Raw genomic sequence first — 27,064 nt, 5'->3', positions numbered from 1 at the left:
CCTGTGTAGAAGTTTCTGTCGTTATTCTTGCTGTGTAGATGAAGAAACTGAGGGACAGAGAAAGTAAATGACTTGTCCAAAATCACACAGAGAAAAACCAAACTCAGGCAAAATAGTCATTTCTCTAAAACTTTTAATGTAGAATTACATTTAGATTTTCAGAATTAAAAATTGGTTTTAATGGGAACACAAATGTAAATAATCAACTGCAAAGAGTAGAGCTTATGATCCAAATGCAAAAAAAGAAAAAAATAGGTCGTGAAAGTACATTTCCTGTATACCCTTCACCCAGCACCCCCGATACTGACTTTCTTATGAAACTATAGTTTGAGTATAAAAGTAATCATCACATTTTTAAATAATATTTGATAAAGTTGTGAAAAAGAGGTACCCGTGTTACTAGAAATCGTGTTAAAGAGCCAGAAAGCATCAGACCCCGGTAAGGAAGGGCTGCAGGGGGCACACAAGGCAAAGGTGCTTTCGCGAGCAGCACCTGCAGTGCCCCCTCCCGACCGGGGCTCAGGCACGCGTCCGTGTCGGCGCACGGCCTAGACAACAACAGCCGCCGTTTACTGAGTACTCACAATACACAGACTGTCCATAGACCCGGGCCTTTTCATCATGCGGAGCACTTTATATCTATTGTTTCATTGACCCCCTCAAACAATACAACAAAGTACTGTTATTATCTTCCTTTTCGAGATGAGCCAATGAGCAAAGGGAAGGAAATTGCTACATATTCTAAGGTAGGAATTGATGGGGTGAGGACTGGATCCCAGACCTGACTCCCATCCCTACAGGCTATGAACCTCCTAGGTCTAATTTATTAAAGAGTCTCCTTCACCAAAGACCAAATCCATAAACATCTGCTGGACCCCTACTCGGCACTCCACATGTTCGTTGAGATTACCAAAGGTCCAGATGTGGGCACAGAGCCAGGGGAGAAAGGAGAACCCGTGAGCGAATGAAAGGGCAACCCAAGTGCAAGTGTAATTAAATGCTCAGGTACGTGGGGGCTAACCAGGGCACCACGGGGAGGTGCTCAGAGTCATGGCCATGAGCGAGGAGGAAGGACGCCACAGGAGAGACCGAAGGGCTGCGGATACTAGACCTGCAGAGGGAACGGCGCTCCACAGAGGGCTTGGCGGGATGCGGGAGTTAGCCTGGCCTTCATGCAAACCGGGGTATAAACAACAGACTGTAATGAGGAGAGCGGATGGTTCAAATGCGAGTGATTTCTTGGAAAATGCACTTGAACTCTGAGCAGCTGTGCTCATTGTGGGTCAGCTCCCTCTCCAAATCAAAAATAATTTCCAAAGTAAAACAAACTCCTAGTGGACTCCTGCTTTGGGACGGAAATCACCCTCTTGAGATCGGAGATGAGTTTCCCGTCTAGATTGGTGTGGTATTTATAGGCAAGGCCTCTGCTTTCCTGCCGTATTTTTATTTTTTGCCCTTGGTCAGTGGTGCTGATGTTATCTGAACAGTGTCATTTTTTTAATATGCAATTTTAATAGGTTTTCTATGTTCTTGTGTGCTTTTTTATTTGATTTGGGGGAGTGGTAAAATCCCTTAAGGGAACCAATTTTTCATATTAATGTTGTAAGTAAATGGAAAAAAATATCATATGTTTTACAACTGTTTTAGGAACACATCTCTCCCACAAATAGATTATCCTGCTGAAGAGTCTAATTTTCTCTCCTACTTTGGGTTGTTAATTTGGCACAGAGATTGAAGTTCTAAAAGGTCACACGGGGAGAGAAGGACTTCCTGCGGGTCCCGAGCTTTTTCTGCGCCCTAAGGGTTGCATCTTCTGTCTACCTTCCAGGACTATGTGCGGTTTGGTGCCCGTGTCCTAACACCCCAGCCATCGACACTTACCATCGTGTTGCTGTGACTAAAATAATAACATTCCTTCTGTACTTTTCCACCCTATGGTAATAGCATGCTTGCTGTGGAGTCAGGGCAGTGAGACTCAGCTTCATATAGTAACCATGTATCCTTTCAGTCATTCATTTGTTACACATGCACTGAGCATGCTGCCAGCTCTCTACCAGGCCCCGGGATGCTGAGATCATCAAGACAGGGCTCTCATCACGGAATGGACGGTCTTTGGGGGGAATTAAGACATGAGAGAGCAGCAGGGCAGTGCTCCAGGGGCCTTTAAGTGTGGCAGGAGCTTGGGAGAGCAGGGCCTCACCTGAGAAATGTGCAGGTGGTTTCACAGAGAAAGGGACAGCAGAACAGGACAGGTGGGGAGGGGCCTTTCCGGGAAAGATGCTGAGCCGTGGAAGGGCAGCAGGTGTTCAGGAAGCTCGACACAGCCCGGGAATTGGGCGAGTCTGAGTGTGCGGTGGGGAGAGATGGAGGGAAATGTCTTTCTATTTTCGGGATTAGGGCTATAACCATCCTGCCTTACACAATGCGCCGTTCTTAGGAGTCATGCGGTGCAGGCTCCAAGTTAAACGCTTCTTTCAAATGGGAAGACTTTTTTAAAGTACATTCCTTTTTTTTGTAATCCTCACCCAAGGATATGTTTATTGATTTGGGGAGCGGGGAAGAGACAGACAGACAGACATCGATGTCAGAGAGAAACATCGATTGATTGCCTCCCATATGTGCCCTGACTGCAGATCAAACCCACAACTTAGGTATGTGCCCTGACCGGGAATCAAACCTCAAAACGTTTGGTGCACAGGATGAAGCTCCAACCAACTTGGCCATGTGGCCAGGGCTAAATGCTGCCATCACTATCATTTTGTAACTGAGGAGGCAGGGTGGGTGAGCTCCAGTGGCCTGCCAAGGTCATGCAGCTGCCAGGTGAAGGGCGCTGCACCCCGGCACCCAGACACGCCCCTCCCACCCTCTTCCACAGCTGATTCCCCGCTCTGGCCCAGGGGAGGCGACTAGCCAGTTCACACCCCTCTCCCTGTAGCAGAGACGGGGCCCACACCCCTGCTGAAATGTTTGCAATTTCACGTCTCTGTCCTGTGATTCGTGGTTGAGGCTACTCCAGGATGGCCCTTCAACACCTGTAATTACTGCAGTGTTGCTGGCACCGTTGTGGCTGGGGGTCTGTCATTATTTCTTCCAGGCGCCTCGTGTCCCAGGGCTGAGATAATGGCCGGAAATGAAAGTGGCAGCAGGAAATCTGGCTGAACTCTTCCCTGCCTTGCAGTGAAGAGTTAAAATGGGCGAGGATGGAAACAGACCCCTTTGGGTTGTGTTCTTACTCTGTGTGTGAGTGGGCCAGATGTGTGATTTGACGACGTCCTTTCTCAACCTCCACAGCGAGCTTTCTCTTACTGGCCCTGGTTCTCCCCCATCACAGACTTGTCCCTGCTCACTAGTGCCCACAGTCTGGGAAGAACCCACCTCCAGCCATTGTCCCTGTGCTTAACATCCAGGCACCTCCTTTTCGAAAGAAAACAGGAACTACCTCTCAGCCACAGGCGGCAAACACAAGGCCCACCACCTTGTTTTATCCAGCCAGCACCTTGTTTCTACCCAGCAGCAGCACCAAGCTCCTTGCCCCAGTGAAGGAGTAGTTGCATTTATACAATTCTAACATTTGGCCCTTTGAAGGCAACTGCAAGGCTGTGTGGCCCCCGGTGAAAAGGAGTTTGACGCCCCTCCTCTCAGCCAAACCAGTGGCAGCTTGCTGGTACCAGAAGAGGGCTAGCATGTTGCCCATTCAAATGCAGGTGCTTCTCAGTGATGCTGGAACATTTCCAGTGGATTTATCTCCTCCATCTTCTTCCTTGGCCGGTCATTCCTAAATACCAGGCATCACACATCTGTGTGACATGGCTGTGTCATGTCATTCAGCAGCTGGCCCCTTGCCTGCCTCCCCAGTCTTTATCCTTTATGCCCCCCCCCCACCAACCGTGTCCCTTAATCCCCTGACACTCTGTGTTCCAGTATCAAAGAAAAGCTAAGTGTGTTTCCTGGTGGGCAGGCGACTTCCCACCGCCTCACCTTTGCGCTTGCTGTTCCTGCTGCTCCCTTGGGGGGACATCTTTTTGACATTCTGTTCCAGTTACCTTTATGAAGCCTCTCCTAACATTCCCTGCCTGGCCTAAAATTGCCCACTTTCTCCCCAAGCACTTATAATGTGATTTCACTGGCGTGTTAATTTATATGTTGATTTCCCTCTACCAGACTCTTAGCCCTTTGAGGTCAGAGACGATGCCTTATCTCCTGGTCCCCGCCGAGTGTCTGGAATCTGCTCCTAATTTATGTCTGTTGAGCAGGGATCGTGAGGATGACGATAGAAGTATCCAGTAGGCTCAGTGTAAACAAATCACTCTGAGCTTTACACTGTGCTCCCCAGTCCACGTAACTCCTCTCGTTCTAACCCTACATCTGCATCAAGTTTAAACGATCCTGTTTGAGCCTGATTCACAAAGCCACACGGCTTCAGGGGTCCTTTAGAGAAACATAGCCAAGAAACAGGTTGCATCCTGTCAAAGAGACATTTCATTATTTGCATCCTGACTGCGGTGCCTCGTCCTGACCTATCTTTGGCAGAGCTAAATGTCAAATATGTACTAACTAGCCACGCGCCCTCCTACAGATTGTTATTCCTGTGTGGTTCTCCGTGCAGTGATTCCAACATAGATTTCCACCCTGGGTGCTTAGTCACTGGGCGTCCGTGGGAGGCAGCACAGCTAGGGTGAGGGGCAGAGTCACCAGTGCCATTTCCTTAGCGTGGTGTTTGCCCCTTTCTCTTCAGCTGCCCAGGTATTCAGGTTGGAAGGGACATGGCTTCTCTTCCACCTGCTTAAGATGATTTCAAGCCCCTGATTCTTTACGGAGGCCCCAGGCTTCTGTCCACTGTGACTTCAGTGGCTCTTTCGATAAAGAAGTATTCTTAAGATGGGCTTTGAATGCCTGCATCCCTGGGAAGAGGAGAAGCACATAGTTCCTGGGGCCTCTTTCAAGATTACCCCATTAGCATATAGGGATACTGACATTAACTGAGCAGGTCATTCTTGTGTAGGATTTTAATTGCTTCTAATTATAGGATTATCATTTAAGCACAAGATTAATTGCCATGAAATTATTGCAAAGAACTTGATCTTCTTCTGGAAAGTAAATGCATTAGCCAAGTGAGAAATCTCTTAGAAGCTTGAAATTGATGTGGTTTTTTTTTAATCCCTTCTGTGGAAACTTTCTTTTAACTCTTTGATGGGTGAGATGTTACAGGGATCAGGTTGGAAGTGGAAACAAAGAGCAAGTCAGCACCCCATTTCGGTTCCCCACTGGAAGGTTGGAGAACTTGAACCTTTCAGTGTGTGCAAATCATTTGGTTCACCAAGAGACAGTGTTCACCAAATAAATGCAGGCATGCTTCCTCTCTGATTCATTTCGTCTTCAAGGGTGGGTGAGAGTGGGCCCCCCAAATGCTAGCAGACACGGGTGCCAGCTCCAACACCCAGCTGTTCTGATGTCCCCCAAACATTCATTTTCCAAATGTTTTGTAAAGCAATCTCCAGTTCACGTGTGCACACACAGCCTGGTCGTGGGCATGGAAATGGCGCAGAGAGACAGCAGACTGTGTTCACCTCAGTCTTAGGCATTTCCACCTGGAGAGAGTACAGAAGACCAGTTAGCTCCCGGGGAGGCCCTAAAATATCCTCGCTTGAATGGAGGGGGCGTGGCCACCTGCACAGCGCCCCGCACCAGAGCTTGCCCACGGGGACGTTCTCCACTGAGAAGAACAGTGGTTGTACTTTACCACCCATTTGGTAATTAATGCAAGGTTTATGGTTAATTAAAGACAGTCAGGGTTCCTTTTAAAACCAAGGCAGGCATTTTCCCCCTAGAATAATGAAGTGAGAACAGATGCAAGGCAAACTTCCTCTCCAAGTTTCAAGGTGGGCGTGCTGGATCTGGGGAAGGTACCAGAGGGGAAGTGCCACTTCGGCAGCTCAGACCCACGGGAGGCAGGGGATGCAATCAACAGAAATGCCTGCTTCGCTGAACTCCCAGTAGGGAGGCCAGGAGAGGAGGGCCCTTGTTCTGGAAAATCCTGTGCTGACCTCTCTTTCTCTTTGTTAGTCACTCTGCCTGTACCCAGACGTTGCTGGGAGTTGGGGGTGCAGGGCACAGGGGAGGGCATGTCGCTTGGGCTGCACTGCCGCTCTCGTTGGACAGGCCGCCTTGGTGGCTACTGCAGGGGTCCTGTGGGCAGACGTCTGCCCAGAAGGCCAGAGAGAAAAGTGTGTGCACCACACGTGATCAACAGGACCAGCCAGCCTCATTACTGCTTACTAATTCCCAACGATCCTGAGCTGATGTCGGTCTGCGCTCCCACCCCCCACCGCACACCCCTTCTCTGTTATCTCAGAACTCTGGGCTTCTGGAGGCTGCCAGTATATTTTGGAAGAAAAATCCTCAGCACACTGAAATGACTAGCACTCCGTGAAGACAGGACACACATGGGGGGTGGGTTGCTTATGTGTATCAGATAGTTACGTGATCTGGGTTTAGAGGAAGCTGGTGTGGGTTCTGGAGTCACGTAGACTGGATTTGACTCCCAGCTCTGCAGCTGACTAGTGCTCACTAAGCATTAGGGGTTGTTCCTCTGTGACTGGAGTCACACATGTCCCTGTCACACTGATGCTGTAGAGCTCAGCGAATCGAAGCGTGTCACTTTATTGACACATTAACACTTTCTGTCCTGACTTGTTTCCGACATGGAGTCACAGTGGAGCCTAAGATGCACCCAGCAAAGGCTGGCGCCGGGTTTCATTTGTTTTGCCTTTACCACGCGCGGCCAGGTGCCGCCCAGGAAACAGCGTGCAACCTGCACTCTCGGAATCGAAAGGGCTGGTGAGAGGGGGACGGTTGCATGTGATGCTCAGAGTATTTTCTAGCTTGCCACCCGCCTTAGCCTCATCACTTAACCTCTCTCTGTTTCTGTTTCCTCATCTGCAAATCAAGGCCCTTAATTCCCAGGTTCCCTCTGGCTCTAGCATTTTTGTTGCCGTGAGAGCCATTTCAGAGAGAAAGCTAATCAGTGCCGGTCAGCAGGGGCCCCTTGGGCCAACAGTAGACTTGGAGACCCCAGGAACTCCACAAGCGGGTGAGGCCTAGTGACTTTCAAACTAGTGCGAACAGCATATGCCTTCACGTGACGTCTCGTGTGGAGTGATAGTCCATTTGAGGGAGAGGATGCGGCACCCGCCTTCCTCCTCCTCCTCCTCTGTGACCCGTGAGAAGAGTCTGTAGACCAGTTTGAAAACCACTGCTGACCCAACCCCTGCATTTTATCTGTGCCAAAACCAAGGCATGGGAAATGTGACTACGAGGTAGGTGTTTTGGATTGTAAAGGACAAAACCAAACTCCAACACACTCTGAGGAGAGTTATCAAAAGACATCTGGGGCCCCGGCCAGGTGGCTTAGTTGGTTGGAACATCAAGCTGTACACCAAAAAGTTGCAGGTTCGATTCCTGGTTGGGGCCCGTATAGGAGGCAACCAATTGATGTTTCTCTTTCACATCGATGCTGCTCTCACATCCAAATCTGTCTCTCTATCTGTCTCTCTCACTCAAATCAATAAACATATCCTTGGATGAGAATTAAAGAAATCTGGGACATCTTATGGAACTCAAGGGTGGATGCCCTGGAGCCGCAGAAATAGCTAGAAGCAGGGACTAGCTCTTGTCCCTCCTCCCCTCCTCCCTCCACACGGCTGTTATTCATCTTCTCACAGCAAGTCGGGGTTGCCCCGCACTGCAGACACATGGCCGATGGCCGATGGCCGCGGCCGGTTCTGCAGCTTTGTCCCACAGCAAATCCAGAATCCCAGGAAGGGGTCATTGGCTCCCTTTGGGTCGTATGCCACCTCTGGGCTGATCGACGGTGGCCAAAGGGCAAGGTCTTCTAAAACGACAGGTAAAGGTGAGGGGAGGACATCCAGAGGGCATGGTGCTGAGCAGACAAACCAGTGGGTACTGCCGACACCAGGGTTGTGCGGGAAGGGGCTCCGGGAGCAGGGGCTCCGGGAGCAGGGACTGGAGCCAGGCCCCTGCCCTGTGCTTTGGGGCATTTTTCTTTCAACCGCATTTCACATCCATGGAACAACCGAAGGGCAGTGCTGGAGCCTGAGCTTCAGTACGAGAGTCGGACACGACTCACAAGTCCCTTTTGAACAAAAGAACACAGTCCTGGCCTGGCCGGTTTCCAAAATCAGCCAAGGATAAAGAAACAGCTTGGATTCAGCAACATGTGCCCAGTTCAGCCCCCTGGACCATTAATTGCCTCCTCTTGTCTAGAAGCTACAAAAATGGTGCGCTGGGTTCTAAGTGCAAATGGTGCTGATGCGGAGGAGGGCAGTGATGGCCAAGCCCACGGGAAGCAGAGCTCTTTGAATGGGGCCTCAGTCAGAGTGCAGAGCAAGTGACCCAGGAAAGATGGCGTGGCCGTGTGATTAGGGCCTGCATTTTGAGCTTTTTGGCCTGAAAGGACCCTCCCCCTGGGCAGCTTTGTCTGCAAGCCATTTGCTCGCTTGGTCCTGGCAGCCCTGGGCCTCTCGCCCCTGGAAATGGGCTTTCATGAGAAATTCCAGCTGCGAGAATAAACTAGTTGGCAACATGCTAACAATGCCCTGGGTTCTTAGCCTCTCCCCAAAGACAAAAAAGAAAAGAAAGAAAAGCCAGCTGCCTGGCTTTCCTTCAGCCAGGTGTATTTTGTCTGTGAATCAGCCATTAGTCCACCCACAGTTAGGGAACTGCGGTGTCTCTTGCTTGGTTTGTAGGAGGTGGGAATTGTGGAGAGACATAGGGTCCCCTCTCCATCCTGCCCTCCCCAGAGCCCCCAGACCTCAAGGCCGCCTCTTAAGTTCTCAGATGACTAGAATCTTCCTCCTGTGGATAGTCTTGGACTTGTGGCTTCTACAGCACTGGCTGTCCCCCTGTTTAATCCTCTTTCTGCTCGACGCCTTGGCAGATTCAGTGGCCGCCTCTGCGCCACGGCCTGGCGCTGTACAAGCACCTTGGTTGTTTCACTGGGTTACAAGTTTGACATCCAAGATACTCGGTCCCCAGCCCCGTCTTCCCAGAATCCATTTAGCCCCGACTGGGTCTTACACCCGCAGCCGCCCGGTGCTGGCCTAAGGTGCTGTGTGGACAGATGGGCCCAGTCGGACGGAGAATCCAAAGTTCATGAGAATGTCCAGATTTGTTTTTTATTTTTGACTGTGGTTGAGGTGATAAGAGGCTTTGCCAGGTGAAAAATCTCTTAGCCTTGGCAGCATAGGTTTAATTGATGTGTATCTTCAGCTTCGTAGTCTCAGATTAAAGGCTATAGTGGTCCAGATAGAAAGGCTGCAAATGGCTCATCGTTACAGTTTCCTCTCTCTCCAAGGACCGTGGTGTTCCAAAGACAGACACGCAGAGTCTCTTGTTCACATGAACCCCCCAGTAGCCCTGATAAGTGTGCCCCTCAGAGAATCGGCTATGAGCCCCTGTTTGGTGACCAGAATGAACGGGAGAGTCATTGGTCCTGCAGGTGCTGGGAACAGCCCTGAGTGGAGCAGTTGACCCCTTTCCTGCCAACTGAGGGAGCACGTGGGCTGTCGCTGGCTCACCGGGCATCTTGCGTGATGCTCAGCCAGGACGTTCCTGGCAGGAAGCCCAGCAAAGGTGGCCAGGAGGTGGGGTTCCCTCAGGTGAGCTCAAAAGAACAAGTTCGTGGGCTGACCAGCCTCAAAGGTTTCTGCACTTAATCCCTTGCATAAAGGTGATAGGAGCACATTGGTTTCCTTGGGCTTTGTCTCTTAAGGATTCAGTTCCTCCAGGGGAAGAGAAATAAAGAACCAATAAACATTTTTGTCTTTGTCTGCCATGCTGATGTGAATGGTTATGATTCTATTAGCAACAGCCCCAGAGCCAGGTCTGATTAAGTTTAATTTAATCTCCCTGGTTATTTTCAGTTCAGCTCAGTCTATTTTAAGCACAGATGAAGGGGAAGCAACCAGGCTGAGGGGGCGGGAGGCATTTCCCCTCCCCAGTTACTCAAGCTCAGCCCCTCCTGGTATGAGTGAAGCCGGTGACCACCAGAGACAAGTCGTCCAGGCCAAGTTCCAGTTCTCACTGCAGATTCATCTCGGTGTCATTTTGTTCTTCTAAGAAAGGAGACGTTCTATCAGCTGTGGTGGGGAAGGGACAGTAATAATTACGCCACCAGAAATACAAAGGGAGCCGTTTCCTCTAGTGCCCGGAGAAAACTGCATACACCTTCCCCTGCCCCTCCCTGTCCCCTTTTGGCAGACTCCGTTTGTCCTTGCGTGGTTGTGGCTCTTTCTCCCTGGGGTGCCTGGGGTGCCTGGTTTGAGGGGGTCATCTAGGTCAAAGGCAGTAGGCAGAAGCTCCCTCAGTGAGACCCAGAACCAAAAGGCTTGTGGCCTGGAACTAGAGGATTAGCTCAGTATGTAATGGCATCAGGCTAAGGTCTCCAGATAGGGGCAGACGTGACTCTGGGACCGGGAGCACTTCGGTTAAACGTTCAGACACTTCCCCTTGGGCCCGTCTTGCAGACATTCCTGGAGTTTGCCAAGGTGCCTCTCCTTTCTCTCTCTCATTTGAGTATATCGTGTTAGACATGGTTGTCCTACAAGTCTGGGAAGCTCCCGTCATCTGCAGGGGACTTGGCAAAGCTCTGAAACTGGTGGAGCCAGGAGTTTGTGTGACAGCCCCAAGTGGAAGAGGAGCCATGTTTATCTTACAGCGGGGCCTGAGCTCAGATCTGTGGACATAAGCCCAGCCCCACCCTAGCTGCCTGGGATCAGGGAGGCCTCCAAAACAATGTGCAGAATTTTGCATCTACGTCCTGGGAGGGAGAGCAGCCACAGCTGTCATCTTCTCCAAGGCATCCCGTGACCCCCCGAAGTTAGGGACTGTATCCAGGATGAAGGGCCATGCAGAGGACCTCTAGCTGCCTAGTGCCCAGACTAGGAACATACCCCTTTGGGCATAGGCGATGTGTCCCTGAAAACAGAGGCATAAACATATGCTATCAATTCTCGGCAGCCTGTGATCAAAGTAGAAGGAAGCTTAGAGATTTCCTAGTCCCACCAGCCCCATTGCTTTCTAGACAGATTACATGGTTCACTGGGGATTGCCCAGGGAAGGGAGTGGGGGGGTGGCAGCAGGGCAGGCTGGAGACCCACTATCCTTGCCCATGGCATTCCCTGGCCTCTCCTACCCATAATGTCCTGTCTACAGTGTCTGAAAGTTGAATAACATCATAGCTGGGGGGGTGGGGGTGAAATGACTGCTGAGATGACACGTGCACCAGCCTGCAGTGCCCGCAGCATCATGGATGAGACATGAGACAAATTCACACGGACTAGCAAGTCCTGTGGAGGAAAAGGGATGGCACGGCTACTCCCTCAAGGGGGGGGTGCCTCAGAATGGCCTGGCCACTCTCAAGGGGAGAACGTGCGTGCCCTTGCCTACACAGGCTTTTATTTGGTTCAATTAGCACAGGGATACAGGTAAAGCTCATTAATCATTGTCAGGCAGTAAGGATCAAACAGTAGATAGCATACAAAGAACTATTAGGGCTTCTTCTGACTTAGGGTCTATTAGCTAAAAGGCTACAAAACTTTGGGGAAAAAACTCATTTCCTACTCAGACCTTTATCATTTAATTGAGAGCATTCTTAGCAAAGCAGACTTCACAGGATTTTACATATCCTTTCTCAGGCCTGATCACCCTGGGGAACCCGCCCTTTCCAGCACAGGGATGCACCCCCTTCTGTCATTGTTTTAAGCTTAAGTCAGGCAGGGGAAGTAAGGCAGCCAAGAGATTAGGAGACTTCTCACAGAAAGAATGAGGACTCAGGCTATTTCAAAGCCGAGGGGTGAGGATCCATCACCCCCTTTCTCCATAACCCCCCAAGTCCTTCCCTGGGGCCTCCACATGACCATGCCTGTCTTAGGTCATTCCCGCCTTGGGGAATCTTACCCGTCATTGGCTAACTGATCAAGCATTGGCAGCCAGTTATGCATGAAGTAAAAGGAGCAGAAGCGGTGCTCCTGCCAGGGAGATAAGCTTTGTCTCCTTAGTGGCTTAAGGTCTGAAGGTCACTCAGTCAACCTTAGCCATGCGGGGGGTTACAGCTTCTGAAACCAGGCAGGGCAGTTCCCAACACTGAGAAGATGTGGAATTGAGTTAAACAGACAGCCTTGACCTTTAAAGGACAGAACACACCAGGGGAAGCACATTGAAAAGGTATCCAGCAGGGACATGGTGACAGGTAGACCCTTCGCCATGAGAAATGACAGGGGCAGCTTAGTTTCAAACCGAGGGTGGTCAAGGGGAATTTATCTGTCTTCCAATTAACCAGGTTTTCTAGAAACAGTGGGATTCCAAGAGCTGCTTAAGGAATCAATAGATTTCTGCATTGAATGAAGAAGCTGGTAACCTCTGAACTTCAGCCTCTCTCATGTTCCTCTGAAAAGTCGGGGAGACCTGGGAAAAGACAGAAACCCACATTTGAGATAGACCACTCACTGCCACCTTAGAGAGATTCTGACTGTTGGCCTACGTGGGTCTGCATTAAGACAAAAATCATCAGTGGCCTGGCCATACTTGGTTCCTGAAGCAGCAAAGCCCTGTGCTCCCGAAAGGAAGCAGGAAGATTCTTTAGGCCTCCCATAGACTCAGAGAAACAGGGTCTTCGCCAGCCAGAAAACCTGGGAGGCTTCCCTTTACTGCAGAAGGTCTCCAACTTTGGGCAGCCAAAATGCGGTTCGTTCTTATCCTTCCACACAGGGTTCTTTCCAAAGGAAAGGCAAAGGATTGACCATAGGACAGGGCTGGTCTGGGTGCCATGTGTCCTGAGGGTTAGGAGCTGGTATGAAGTGTGATGGACAGGTAGGGAAGGAAGAAGAACCATGGTGTTGGTGGGACTCGAAACAATACCGTTGACTCCGTGTGTGTGATGACCATGCGCTAGGAAGTGGGTATGCTCCCACCTGGGTCCGCAAAGACACGGTGATATTGGTCCAAGGAGCCTTGCCCATCAGTTGGAGTTAGTTTTGAGGGAAGAAGTTGGCCAGTCGCCAAGTACACAGTAGACAGAGCCAATGAGAATCCAAATGGAGCGTCCTTAGGCAGTCACCAAGTCTGAATGTAGCTCTCTTTCCTCCGTTGAAAATGGGTAAAGAAAGACAACATTGCATAATCTGTGGCCCATTAAAATATGTGTATATTGAGGAATGAAAGGGAGGGAGTATCATCACGGAGAACATGTTTGGAAATGGACTACTGAGTGAAAACAGAAGATTTGAGAAAACTCCATGTAAACTTCTACAGAATGTGAGACTACACCATCCCCATCAAACAAGAACAGGGGGTTGTTTAAACAAACAAGTTGAGAGGAAAGGCAAACAGAATTGCACACACACACACACAGATACAAAGGAGATTTTATTAGGTGAGCAGAAAAAAAGCAGCTGAGTGGAATTTCCCTGACTCAGGAAACCGCACTTGGATAGAAATGGCTGTATTTCAAAACCAGTTGAAAATCTGGAACAATGTACAGCATAGGCTTGTTGTAGGAATTAGCTCAAGGCTGACTCTCTTACAGTAGACTCCCGAATGCGAACACGCAGAAGCCCGGTGGCCCAGTGCGAAAGACAGGGCTCACTCCCCACATGTCACTGGAAAAGTGATCTGAACCTTTGGAAGAAAAAAATCAGTTTGATCTTCCCTCACACTGTACACCAAAATAAATTCCAAATGGATTTAAAAGTTAGAAGAAGTAACAGAACAAAGTAACAGAACAGCCTTAGAAAGGGCAAGGGTTTCCCTAAATGTAAAAGAAGTGGAGGAAGGTTTTTAAATGTTTAACTGTGAAAACTTCAGTTTCTGGGTTCCTAGAATCACGGCGAATGGAATCTTAATGCATTTAGCAGCAAACACGGCAAAGGGCCAGCCCATCTGAGCCAGTCAGAGAACACTTTGCCAGACACCCCGTGGGAAACTCGCAGAGGGAGTAAGTCAAAGAAAGGTGGGTGGCCAGATAACCACATTTAATAAAAAAAATAAAAATAAAAACGTTAAATCTCAAAGATCACCAAAAAGCCAAAATTACGATGTCATTTTTTTACTTCTCTCACCCTCCCTTTGATAAGACTTCGGTACAGTGTTTGAGAGAATACTTTGCCAACATCTGTAGCGTCTTGAATGATTTTGTACCCTTCAGTCCACTTCTAAGAATGTGCCCTGAGGGGAAAAAAGAAATCCAGTGACGATGTAGTTATGCATGAAGATGATCAGTTACTGTGTTATTTGCGAAAGTGAAGAAGTTTAAACTAAGTAGTTGACCCCAGCACGGGGTTGATTAAATCAGTTACCACATGGCTGGATAGTGGGACGTTAGGCATTTGAATGCTTTCATAGCATGCTTAGTTATGTTGTAGAGACAGGGTCTAAAACTGAATTTGTAGATATAAGCTCTATAAAAAAATTAATATCTCGAACCAGTTATATACAGAGCAAAGAGACTGGCAGTCGGTACACCAGTGTGCTGACAGTGGTTCTCTCGTTCCAGCAGGAGTATAGGTGGTTTTAATTTTCTCCTTTAAACTGTATGTATTTAGATTTTTGTATAATAAGTATACATTAGTCAAATAAGAAAAATATTTCTTACGTTTTTTCTATGTTGTTTGTGGAGAATCGTACCAGTCCCTCGGTACCTGAAAACTGCTGCTTCACCACCAGATTAGTCTCCTCTCAGGGCATCAGGGGCAGAGAACTTTAATGAGGATGTTCACTTTGCACTAACTGTGCAAGAAAAAGCGGTGGAATGATTACAGTCTTCCCGAGGCCCACGTGCTACTTTTCTCAGCCCACACCACACCTGCCTCAGTCTGCTTTCATCAGGTTTATTCCAGCAGAACTTGGGTCGAAGTGTTGCTGACTGGTGGTTTGGGGTATGTGAATGGCCCCCGAATTCACTGGGTCGGAAATTATATTCTTATCACCAAGCAGGGAGACTCACCGATGAAACAGAACATGCCATGAATAAGTCCGAAGGGTGAGATTACTTACGTCCCTGAACCGAGATTTCTGTGTGGATTATGTGGACGGGGACGGCTGAGCAGGTTTAGTTTTAACAGCTCTCATTGTTCCTGCCTCTGTCCTGGGCAATGAAAGAACAAGTATCGCAAACTTGTGGGTCGTATTATAGTCACGTGGAAGAGATCGCACCCAGCGTTCTCTGGATTTTATCAGCACGGACGGTATTGGGGGACTTGACACAGCAGAATTGGAAGAGATGGGTCTCACCAGGCAGTCCGGACCCCAGCTTGTCCACAGACTCTCAGTCCAGGCCTGCCCGGTCAGAAATTGTGCCTTATTGTTGGTGACAGCCTTGTATTTTACTCTTGAAACTGTGAGAATTTCTACATGGTCATTTTTTCCCCCAAGAGTAAACTCCCCTTTCTGATATGCTTTTCCTGAAATCTGGAGCTGTGTCTCATACAGCCTTTAGTCTTTGTGGGCTCAGTGATCGTTTCTTCACAGTAATGACCGTGGCCTAGAAAAGTGTCGACTGACTCCTCTCAGACCTGCCTTTATTCTCCACTGCACGGCCTGTGAGGTTTTTCCTGGTCCAAGAGTCCCTCCAAATGGACACTTCATGTACTGCAACCAGAAGACGAAGTGTTGGCAGGCTTTCCCGTCCGCGTTAGCTCTTCAGCCGAACAAGAACCCATACATCCATACGGGTTTTGCCTTACCCTTAGCTAACCCTGGTGGGGGTGGGGGGGGTGTGGGTGTAGGATCCGATGCAGCCCCTGCTCAAGTTGCCGTCGATCTGTAGAGCTGAAACTCCGGTGGGCTGGGCGGGCAGTAGACGGAAGGTCGGAGAAGATGGGTCTTGTACCAAAGTAAGGGCTAGTGGTACTGAGCTGCGTGGAGGGGTGTGCTCCTGCTGGCTCAGAAATGGGCAGTAGGAACCCAGGAGCACAGGACAGGGTGGCCTGGAGCTGCGTGTATTTAGCAGGCAATTACTGGGTGTGAGTGCATACCACAGTGCTGGGCCGGGCAGTTTGGGCTCAGCATGAGTACCAGCAAAGAGACTGGCCTCATTGGTGTGGAGTGGGTCTTCGGGTTACGTAAATAGTGGATGGGATAGGTTGGGTGCAGTTAAATATTAACATCTTTAACAACCAACCAGTCAGAACCGACGCCAGCTCCTAAGTCATGCCCCCATGTAACTAGGTGAATGTGGACCCGAGGATGGAGAGTCCCTGTGTATATAGAATTGTTAAAATAACGGAGAAAAAAACAGTCTATTGGCCTCGGGTCTGTATCTGGGATCCTCAAAAACACTGTCACTCAGCTGCCATTCAGCCTCTCCGTTCTGATTTGTTTGGGAGAGAAGAATATGGCTTTTTGTTTCTCCTAGCTAAACAATTCTGTTGAATCAGCCTGATAAGTTCATGGTCAGCTCTCACCTAGCAGCACTTCAAGGTTGATTTTGCCAGACTGAGCTCTACCACTAGTGGGCGCCCACTAATATGTGCCTGCATCCGGACTAATGGAGAACGGCCCACGCTGCCATGGACCTACAGACAGCCAATTGTCCGTCCCCATCGCCAGGACCTCTGCCCGGGGCTCCCAGGCTCCTTCGAGTGCTCAGCCGAAGCAGGAGTCACCTAGAGGAATATGGCCTGTTTCCCTGTACGCAGGTTCTGAAAGGTGCACTCCAGCTTCAGAGAGCCAGGCTTCCACGGCTCGCACAGCAGAGGCCTCCCCCCGGGGCCCATGTGTGCCCTCACACTGTCTGTCATAGCAACTACAGTGTTGTGTTGAAGGACGGACTGCTTATGGAGAATCGAGTCTGGTCTGAAATCTTTCAGGGTGGACCTGTGACCAGAGTTAAAACCTGTGTGCATCAGGAATGTGACTTGGGAGCTGTGCCTCTCTGTGTCCACATCCTTGGGCCAGCTGGAACCTGCCCGGTGTCCTTCTGTGGTGACCTGTTATGCCAGCCTGATGGCCTGTGGCCTCGCCAGGTCTAGTCCTTCACAGGGTCCCGTGCCAACTTGTCTGCCACCACCTGTGACGTGCTCCCCTTTGCCGGGGCCTGTGTGTCTGGGGGTTTGAGAGGCTCCAGCTCAGGCCGCCTAATCCCGGAACCTCACACACTGCTAGACAGGTGGACCACCCCCAAAACATCTTGCGAGGAGGGAGTTCGGTAACTCCTGTTCCGGAAGCAATCTGTCAGGCCACTAGTTTCCCCATCAACATTTGGAGGGCTGGCTGCCGGCGCCGGGTGCAGAGCTGACTTGTGGCGACGCCAGGGAACTGGCAGCGTCTCCACACAGCGTCTCCCTCGCAGCAGCATCAGGAGAGACCTAAAGTGAGGCGAAAACAGACCTCGAGAACAGGGTGTTCTTCCTCGTAACGTGACCAGGGAAGTGTAATCTAGAGGAAACATGAGAACTTTGTGGTGTGGCTGTGTTTCCACATGATTAGTAGCTTGGGTGGGGGGGTCGGGAAAGGGTTTTACCCTTTTTCTATCTGATCCAGCCCACGGGCCTCTTGGAGTGCTGCCCAGGCCGTCAAGAGAGCAGCTTTCCCAGCAGGACCGCCCAGGGCTCTGCAAGGTGCAGCCAGGTTAACCGGGAAGCGCACAGGCCCCCAGCCCGCTCTCCTCTGCAGGTCAGCTTTTCTGCATCCCAGTGCGCTTGGTACACACTCCTTCAAGTTCCCATTTCCAAAGCAGCTGTTGCATAATTAAACAATGGCCTCATTGATGCCTTATCGTGCTCCCTGTTTGCACTTGGCCTCTGGGTGGGGCCAGGCCTTGGCTGCCTAGGGAAGTGGGATTGGCACACAGCAGTAGGTTGGGGCCAGATCGATGTTCCAGGGAGGAGGCTGTGAATCAGGTTTGTCCAGGAGTGAGGGCCACTGCCCCAGAAAAGCCCGATGTAGGCTCATGGGGAAAAGAAACAAACTTCAGCACACGCAGGAGGTGTCGGCCTCCTAAAGGTCCGCTGAGACAGGAGAGAACAACAAAGGACAAGGGTGGGTTCCAGTTCCTCTTAGAACACACACCCTCCCTCCTCAACCTCAGCCAGGACCCCTCCCAAGCCTTAGGACCAGGTCAGAGTTCTGGAGGCTCAGATCAAAGCAGAAGGAATCTGGAGGAAGCAGTAGAGTCCCCTCTGCCCTGTCTGTTACTCCTCACACTGTCCAGTGTGGACCTATGTCAGGGATCATGCAAGTGTGGCCTGGGGGCCAGATCTGGCCCACTGCTTATGCCTTTTTAAATAAAGTTTTATTGGAACACAGCATGTTCATTTCCTGGCATATTGTCTCTGGCTTCTTTAACTCTCCAACAGCAGACTTGAAACTTGCAGTGGAGGCTTTGTGGCAGAGCCTAAAATATGTCCCATCCGGTCCTTTCTAGAGCAGGTTTGCTCCCCTGTTCTGTACCAATAGCTGTACCTGGACGCAGAGGCCACCTTGGGAGGACCATGTGGAGGTTACTGCTCAGGCCTCAGAGTCAGACTCAGCTGTACTCTTGATTCCATCACTTACTAAACGCCTGACCTTGAGCTAGTTGACATCTCTGTGCCTCAGTCCCTCATCCAGAAAATGGGCATCTGACTGAATTTCACAGGACAGGTTGGGAGGATTAAGTGAGCAGGTACAATCAGGCAAATGGACATCTATTGGTGAGTGGGCCTGTTGAGATACAAGTCACCCACCGTAAAGTTCATCTTTCAACATGCACAGTCCAAGGCTTGTCAGCGCATTCACAAGACAGTGCAGCCATCGCCACTAAATTCCAGATCATTTTCATTTCTCATCACCCCAAAGAAAGACCCCTCAGTGGTGGGCTGAGTAATGACCACCCCAAAATACCAACCCTCATCCCTGGCATCTGTAAATGTGACCTTATTTGAAAAACTGGAGGTGTGTCCCAGGGTCTCAGCTGAGGCAGGATGCTCCCCACACACGGTGCAGTGGAGAAGCCGGCCTCGGCCAGCCGGCATCAGTTTGGTGGAGGACAAACATCTGGCAACCCCAGGCCTTTCCCTGCTCCAGTCTTTCCACCCCCATGTGGAGCTGAAGAATGCTCTTCTAACAAAATGCACAGCCCCAGCCAGCAGGCTCCTCGCGGCATGCGCCTGGTTGATATTTTCAGCATTCTTGTGGGGGAAACGAGTACACTCTGGGATTGTTTGGGATCCAGTCATGCGGTTCTGAGGAATGTCATCTCTGGTTTTGATATTTGTGTTGTGATCTGAGGCATCTCTGTGTTTTGTGCGAATGTGTCCGGTCCGCTTTACACCCACGGCCGTTCACTTCTCTCTGCTGTCCACGTGCCGTTTGTCCTAACGTCTGTATCGGGGTGAGAGAGACAGAGCGTGCTCCGCGCGCCCTTTCTCAGTGTGGAGGGGCAGAGCCTTCCCTCGGGGCCCCTTTGGTGTTATGGCCACTGGGTGCTCTCGAGCCCTGTGTCTTGGTGGCATTACTTGAGTCGGGCACTAACCATCTGTTCTGGCAGATGTCAGCGTGTGCCAGAGGCCCAGCTACAGAGACCACTGAGTGGCCAAAACACCCCAGTGTGCTGAGTGACCTAAGAATTTTCACCCCAAGATCTGCACTCACGTCTTCAAGTCAGGTGCTTAGCTGACTGCGTTGGTGGCGCCCAAGCAGCAATGTGGTTGTAGATACACTTTGCCTTCTTTGCCACCCGGCCCCGCGGCACAGCTGGCCCTGGAGGTGTGTTCCCTTCACCTGGGCGTGTTCTGCCATCTCCCCCCCTCCAGTGGAGGGGCAAGTGCTTGCTCCCCTTCCTCCCCTTCTCTTGGGCAAACGTTCTCATCCCCTCCTAGCCAAGGTCAGCTTTACTGCCTAGCACAAGACTTGTTCAAGTCATTTTTATCCAAAACCAAGCGCAAAGCTGGGTTTTATGCAATCACACGCTAACCACAGTTTAGCTACCTGGTACCTTTGTGTAGTGAACAGGTAATAACACCTCTCCCTGCATCCGAAGGCCTCCATCTGCCAATGGGCTTGGGAATAGCACCTCTCTTATTACAAAGAACTTAAAACAGCACATGCCCAATAGTAACCTCTCCAGGAATGTGGTCCCTTGCCATCTCTCCCATCGCCACCATGCTCACTTGCTTCCCAGCGTGTGAGGGACCTGGCCACGACCCCACTGCCTTGCAGGTCAGATCAGCCTTGCTCCGTGGACAAGTGAGCGATCACACACACACACCCATCTCTGCCTTCTCGCTGAAGGCACACCTCCCAGAAATGTTGCCCATCGAGTTTCTCCAACATTACAGTTATATTCGAACGTGACTATACTTTTATAAGAAATTAACACATGAGTCCAAAGTTTTTTGAAAAGATGTTATGGCCATCTAATAATTACCAAAATTAATTCCCTGGCTCTGCTCAGAGGCGTGGTTTATGGCCCTGGGAAGCCTCCGCCACTCTGTCCCCTGAGAATAAGCAACTACAGGTCCTTTCCTCACAGACACCAGAGCCCGGCTCATGGTCTGCACCAGCTGACCCCTTGGCATTTTTGCATTCTTTTTTTTTTTTTTTGGCTGTTGGTAACTTCAAACAGAGAAGAGTTTGTGTGTTTTTTCTGTAGTGTCAGGAAACATAGTGTTGCTTTTGCACGAGGTGGGGTAGCATTTTAGAATCTTGTTTACTCTTACTTTTTCTGTCTAGCAAGGATGGCAGTGGGAGGGGTCACCAGGTCAGCATGCACTGAGGAATCCTGACTTTTGCAGCAAGCCCCTGTTTTGAGCCTTTGTCCTTTTTGGCTTTAAACAGAAACCATGAACAAAGGTGCTCTTAGAGGAAGGAAAAAGGCACAAAAAATAGAGAATTCTTGTCTAAAGCAAAACAAGTCATGTGAAGGGCCATGCTGTCCTTGAATTTGGAGGCACTTGATTTTCACACATCACCAGACAATGTCTGCTGCAGGCGAACTCTGCGATGGGCAGGGTCACCGGGGCGGGGCACTGCAGACCAAAGCGGTGCAGGCAGAGGGGATCCGGCTGCGTCCTCAGCAGACCTTTCCGTTTGTGTGTGGTGGATGAATCCCTCCGAGCCCCCCAGGGCTCTGTGCCCAGCCAGAGTGCCCTGAAGCAACCTCAGAGTGAGGTTCAAAGTGCCCAGGGTTGGGGGAAGACACAAGGTGGGTTCATCGGTGTTGGCCTTGACCCAGCTTTTGTGTCAGGTGGTGACATGCAGGTGGTTAGCATCATTCATGCTATGGCTATTCTCTGGGTCATGAGACCATCTGGGCCATTCTGAATGGATCAAGGATTGCATTGGTTTTGTTCTCTTCTGTTTTTAGTCCCAAGCTCTTTTGGAACAACGAAGAGCTCCCTGTTGAATTCCAGCCTAACCCTGAGGTCTCAAAATTCTAGTGCTATATGAACTGCCCTTAAACGTACTAGGTTTCTTTACCCTGAGGAATTGGCCCCACCTCCTGGCCCAGACAGGAAACTGGACGATGGTGGAGGTGGTGGTGGTAACTGCGGTAATGAAGATAGCAAACTTGCAGACATGACTGGTAGTCCTAAGAGGTGCTTCTGTAACACTTCGTTTGCTCCAGGTCCTCTTCTAAATGCTCTACGTGCATCAACTCATTCAGTCTTTCCAATGGCCCTGTGAGCACTATTATTGTTCCTGTTTTACAGATAAACAAACTGAGAAGTGGGGTAACTTGTCATATAGCTAGTAAGTGGTAGAGCAGGGATTTGAACCCAGCTTCCAGCCACCACACCGTGCTGCCCCTCGGAAGCCAGCCACCGTCTGCAGCCTCCGTCCGAGTAGACATATCCTCAGATGCACGTTAGGCAGTCGCTTGCCTGCACGTCTTTGTGGGCCTAGCCTGCCTCTCCCCAAGAAAGCACGGCAGTTGCTGCTTCCTGCCTGCCCACCTCCTGCCTGCATCCTCATCTCCGCTTCCCCTCATCAGGCATGGCCTTGGCAAAAATCCCTGGCTTTGTTCCTAAATGTCAGCTGTTCTGTTTACCACGAGGCAGTTTTAATGCCAATTCCCAAGTCTGGCGAAGCTGCCCAGCCGGCTGAGCTCATGACAAGATAACCCCTGTGCCTAAACGCTCTCAGAACTCGCAGGTTCTGGGCGGCCTCACCACCTTGGTCAGGCGTCTCCTAGCACCACTGGGGTGTTTCTCAGCCTTCCTGGTCTTAATGTGAATGGATTTTGTCCAGAAATGGTATCTTATACTCTCAGGGAGTTAAATAACCTTTCAACCTGGGCTGCTTTTCCTCACTGCTGGGCTTGATAGCTGGGCTTCAAAACAGGCACCTGAAGCCAACAGATGGTGAGATAACCCACGTTCTGTATTTCTGTTGGAGTTAGAACAGACTTGCGTTCTGAAACAGCCAACTCCATGGCCCCCGACGCATTTGTTCCTCCAGCAGATGTGTCCTCACCAAGGCGGCGGAACTGCTGATCGGATGCAAAGGGCAAGCGCTCTCACCTCCTTCCCACCTGCCCTCACGGTGGGGCCCAGCCCCCGGGGGCAGTCGGGCTGCAGCAGCCCGAGGGAGTGAGACAGATGTGTTCTCTGCTGCTGAGTTTAGAGACCGTCTACCTCCAGACCTTGGGCTGACATGACAGAGCTTTACCCTCCCCTCCCCCAAAAGTCTCCTTCACACTAGTTTATTTATCAAAGCAGTGTGGTATTTTTCCTGCCCTAATTCTGTGGGTCAAAGTAGTTTGGTTCTTATAGAAAATGAGAAATGAGCCCTGGGCCCTGTGCTGGGTCTGTTCTTGGACCTGCTGGGTCTCCTAGACCGAAATACCCGACACCCTTACTGTCTCAGAATTGGCATCCCCAGCCTGCCCCTACCCCCGAAATACTCTCCCTGTCTGCACCAGGCCACCAGTGGGCTATGACTGTTGGTCATACTAGAGATGATTTTAAAAAGTATTAAATTACATGGTAAGAAAGGTTTCCCTTTTCAATTTTCTTTCAATCTAGAAAAAGACTCTGAGGCTGGAATATTCTGAATACTCTTAGTCTTGTAACCCCTCTGTAAGGACTACGAGCAGGCCTCAGGCAGTTGTATCAGCTGGAAATAAGGAACGCTGCTGGGTTGTCACTGGGTTTCTTCTTATGGTTACTTTCAATTCATGGCAGACAATCCTGGTTTTCCATTCACCATAGTGATCCATTTTGAGTGATCAGTTTTTAAATGCTGAGTGTTCGAAAGTAAGGACTCGTCTGAGTCCTCAGATGGTGCCCAGTGATGCCCATCCCGGGGCCACACTTCGGGAACGACCACCAGGTGCATTGAATGACTTCACATGATACTCAGCTGGGAAGCTTTCTCGATGCAGATGGCTGGGCCTCAGCCCAGACCAGTTAAATCAGACTCCCCGGTGGGGGCGGGGGGCTGGAGCACACGTCTGTCAGAGCTCACTAAAGCATCCTGTGAGTTTCCGGTGCTCAGCAGGGGTGGAGACACACTGCCCTGGAGCACGGGAAGGGGGGGGGGGTCACGGGTGTCTGACTCCACACTATCATGGCATTTCTCTTCGTTCTCTCTCCTGCCTCTGGCCCTTTTCCTCATCCACTTCCTCACTCATTTGCTCTTCTTTCCCTCTCCCAGCTGCCCTCTCCCAGCTCCCCACAACTGTTCTCGTTAGTGGCACCCTCCGACACTGCTGCTCAGGGTAAGGCGTCCCTGGCACCATGCCGTTGCAGCCACGTCAGAAAATTTCCTCATTGCCTTGCTCTTCCCAGCATTTGCTCGCCAGTTCATAAGCTGTCAGTCCAGTTTCTGCACATCCCTTTGGGTTGTGTTCTCTGCCAGGAACTTGTATTAACAATAACGATCATAATCATGAGCCGGCTCTGATGTGTGCCTATCACACTGTCCCAAGTACTTTGCACAAACCTACAGCACCAGCCTCCAAACGCAGGCAGCCTGGCCCCAGAGCCCACGTTCGGAGCAGATGGGACCCCCAGTGCATTGCCCCTCGTCCCGATTCAGGTAGTCCAGCATGCCGTTCTCTGTGCAATAAGAAATTGAAATTTGGACCCACCGCTTACTTCAGTAGTATTTGGAATTGATAAGTTCTTTAAATTTTCAGCTTAAATGCTTATGCCTCTGTAGGGAGCCCACAGTTTTAAATCCTGTTGGGACTTTGAACTCATCACCATTCAGAAGAGATCTGCCCCAGACTATCTGTGTGTGTGCAGGTGTCTGCACTATAACCTGCAGCTGATGGAGCTGCACCCACACTTATTCTCCCACCAGCACAACTCTTGGCAGCCTTGGTGGTCCTCGTGAGCTTGTCCGGGATGCAGCCTCAGCGTCAGCCATTCGGGGCTCTTTCTGCCTTTGCAAAGAATCTGATTCGCATCCCAGTGCTTAATTGGAGAGAGACCTTCGGCTCATTTCCATTCCTCGTGGGGAGCCTTATTCTTATGCTCCCATTTTTAATCTTTTGTGGTACTTGGGTTGCTGTTTTAGGAGACTAGTCCTTTTCTGCATTGCATTAAAAACCTTCTGCCTGAGTTTAAGGGAGTTCTCGGGCGGCCGGGTTCCCTGGAGTCCACCTGGAGTAGTGGGGGTGAGTGCAAAACACTGCCCCAGCACAGTGGGCACTCACATCAAGGAATTGTCGGTTCCCTCTTCCACCTTCCAGGCGCACCATGTGTAGTTCTGCTGACTTCTCCCAGCAGACCTGTGCCGCTAGAACCGTGCCCCTGGTTATTTGTCTGGACGTCTGGTCCTTGGACTTCTGGTCCTTGCCTCCTGTCCCCGTAAACACCATCTGGACATGCCTCTCATTCAGCCCAGTGCTGACACCAGGCGATACGAGTCAGGTCTCCTTTTTGTAACATTTAATCTTTCTTCCTTCTCTCTTCACAGTGCAAGATGCAAAAAATCTAATCCCCATGGATCCAAATGGACTTTCAGACCCTTACGTGAAGCTGAAACTTATTCCTGATCCCAAGAATGAAAGCAAACAAAAAACCAAAACTATCCGCTCCACACTAAACCCCCAGTGGAACGAGTCCTTCACGTTGTAAGTTTTGTCCTCTCTTCTCGAGCCAATGCCCTCCCTCCCCACCGCAAAACCGCCTGCCTCTTGGTTAGTGATGCCGAGGTGGGCTCGTTACAGCTGCCTGTACACATCACTTCGTTCCAAAGACTTTCTCAGATGACTGCTAGGGAGAGGTCTGTTGTCACTCCCATTTGATGGACAGCAACTTGGTGTGTCAAGAAGTACATGATGCTGGCCCCAAATGATTATCAATATCTACTCTGCACAAGGATTCTCGTACATTACAGATGATATCAAAACACCATGCTGAACTTGGGATCTTTTGAGGCTTAGGGGATGATGTAAGGCAAGGATGATACATCCTTTTTGATACATTTGAATGATAATTTTTAAGAAATGAAATTAATGAATAACAGACATTGTTATTGCCACTGAAATGGGAAGATCCTTACCTTTAATCAGGGAAGACTTCTTGGAGGAGGTGGCATTTAGAGCAAGCCTTGAAGGAATACAGGATTTCAGAGATAGATAGTAGACAGGAAAGAAGGAAGCGGGTACTGGGAGGAAGGAATGGCGTAAGTAAGTCAGGGGTGGGAAGGCGCTGGCTGTGGCTGTGCACCAACACGTGGTCCTTCTTGCAGACTAGAGCACAGGGAGCCATTTACGTGGACAGCCAGGAAGGGAGCTCTCAACCGGGGGGTGGGGGGGTGGCGGGGGGAGGCCAGCAATCCTGGCTCTGTAAAGGGCCAGATAGTAAATATTTCAGACTTTATAGGCAGATAGTATCTGTCACAGGTACACAATTCTGCTGTTCTAGAGTCAAAGCAGCCATTGACAATATGTATGGCTATGGTCATGTCCCAGTAAAACTTTATTTATAAAAACAAGCAGTGGGCCAGCTTTGGCCCATGGGTCATAGTTTGCTAACCCCTAGTCTAGAGTGTTGGTTACCTGGAGGCTGGTACTTTGTTGGCAATGGGCAGTCACAGAAAGAGCACTGAATGTACTTTTTAGTTTTTAATTTCAAGCTCACAGTATGAGCATGGGGTGTCTCCCGGGAAACCATGATCAGCATAACGGTGTATGTGTTTGTTTGTAGCAAATTAAAACCTTCAGATAAAGACCGACGACTGTCCATAGAAATCTGGGACTGGGATCGGACAACAAGGAACGACTTCATGGGATCCCTTTCCTTCGGCGTTTCAGAGCTGATGAAGATGCCGGCCTGTGGGTGGTAAGGAAGCCCAGGGTCACTGTGTGTCCATGTCAGGCAAGGGCCAGTAGTCTCAGGACATTGGAGCAGTTAGAGATTTGGAAACAAGCTGGCTGAAATCTAAAGTGACCATTGAATGTATAGCTTTCTGACTGTCGTCTCCCCATGGGACACATTTCAGAAGCAGCTGGGCTAGAGGCTGCGGGAGATGGGTCGCTGAGCCCGGGGCCCTCACGCTTCTCTCCCCTGTCTCTGAAAGGTACAAGCTGCTCAACCAAGAAGAAGGTGAATATTACAACGTGCCCATTCCAGAAGGAGACGACGAAGGAAACATGGAACTCAGGCAGAAATTCGAGGTAGGCATCCCCACAAAATCATCGGGACCCCTTTCCTTGAGAAAGCTTAATAACGTCAGGCAGAGCCAGACTTTTGAGGTCACCCTGCTGAAAGGGAGAAAGTAGCTTCAGTGTTGACCTTTCTTTTTGTTTAAAACCAAAAAATGCTACCTAATCACCTTCCTTTGCAAACTGTTGACATGCTGGGTCTATTCTCATTTAGAGAATGGAAGTGTCCCAGAAAAGGACATGGTTGATTTGTGCATAAGAAATTGGTTTACACTTCTTGGGGAGATGCGCAGGGTCTGAGTGCAATGCTCTCATTAGAACGAAGGGCTCTGCTCCTCCCAATGGCAGGAGGTCGTTTCGGCCTCAACCCGGGAGCCCGTGTGGGAGTAATTGGTTTACTGTGCCAGCCTCTTAACTTTTGCTCCAGAGCTTTAGAAAAGACCAAACCAG

The 27,064-nt window shown here is 50.1% G+C and overlaps 1 protein-coding gene across 1 annotated transcript in view; it reads left to right on the top strand.

The window, feature by feature from the left end:
* The window catches only part of PRKCA (protein kinase C alpha), a 361,661-nt gene that overhangs the window by 259,262 nt on the left and 75,335 nt on the right, over positions 1-27,064 (top strand). The window contains exons 6-8 of the mRNA XM_037070270.1: positions 24,922-25,078; positions 26,157-26,291; positions 26,530-26,626. Of these exons, the coding sequence (XP_036926165.1) occupies positions 24,922-25,078; positions 26,157-26,291; positions 26,530-26,626 (389 nt within the window). The remainder of the gene's footprint in view (positions 1-24,921; positions 25,079-26,156; positions 26,292-26,529; positions 26,627-27,064) is intronic.

This window comes from Sturnira hondurensis, unplaced genomic scaffold, assembly GCF_014824575.4.
Source record: "Sturnira hondurensis isolate 20B ecotype Veracruz unplaced genomic scaffold, ASM1482457v3 Scaffold0018728, whole genome shotgun sequence".
NCBI lineage: Eukaryota > Metazoa > Chordata > Mammalia > Chiroptera > Phyllostomidae > Sturnira > Sturnira hondurensis.
The sequence above is the reverse complement of the archived record's forward strand: the minus strand, read 5'-3'. Positions and strand labels throughout refer to the sequence as shown.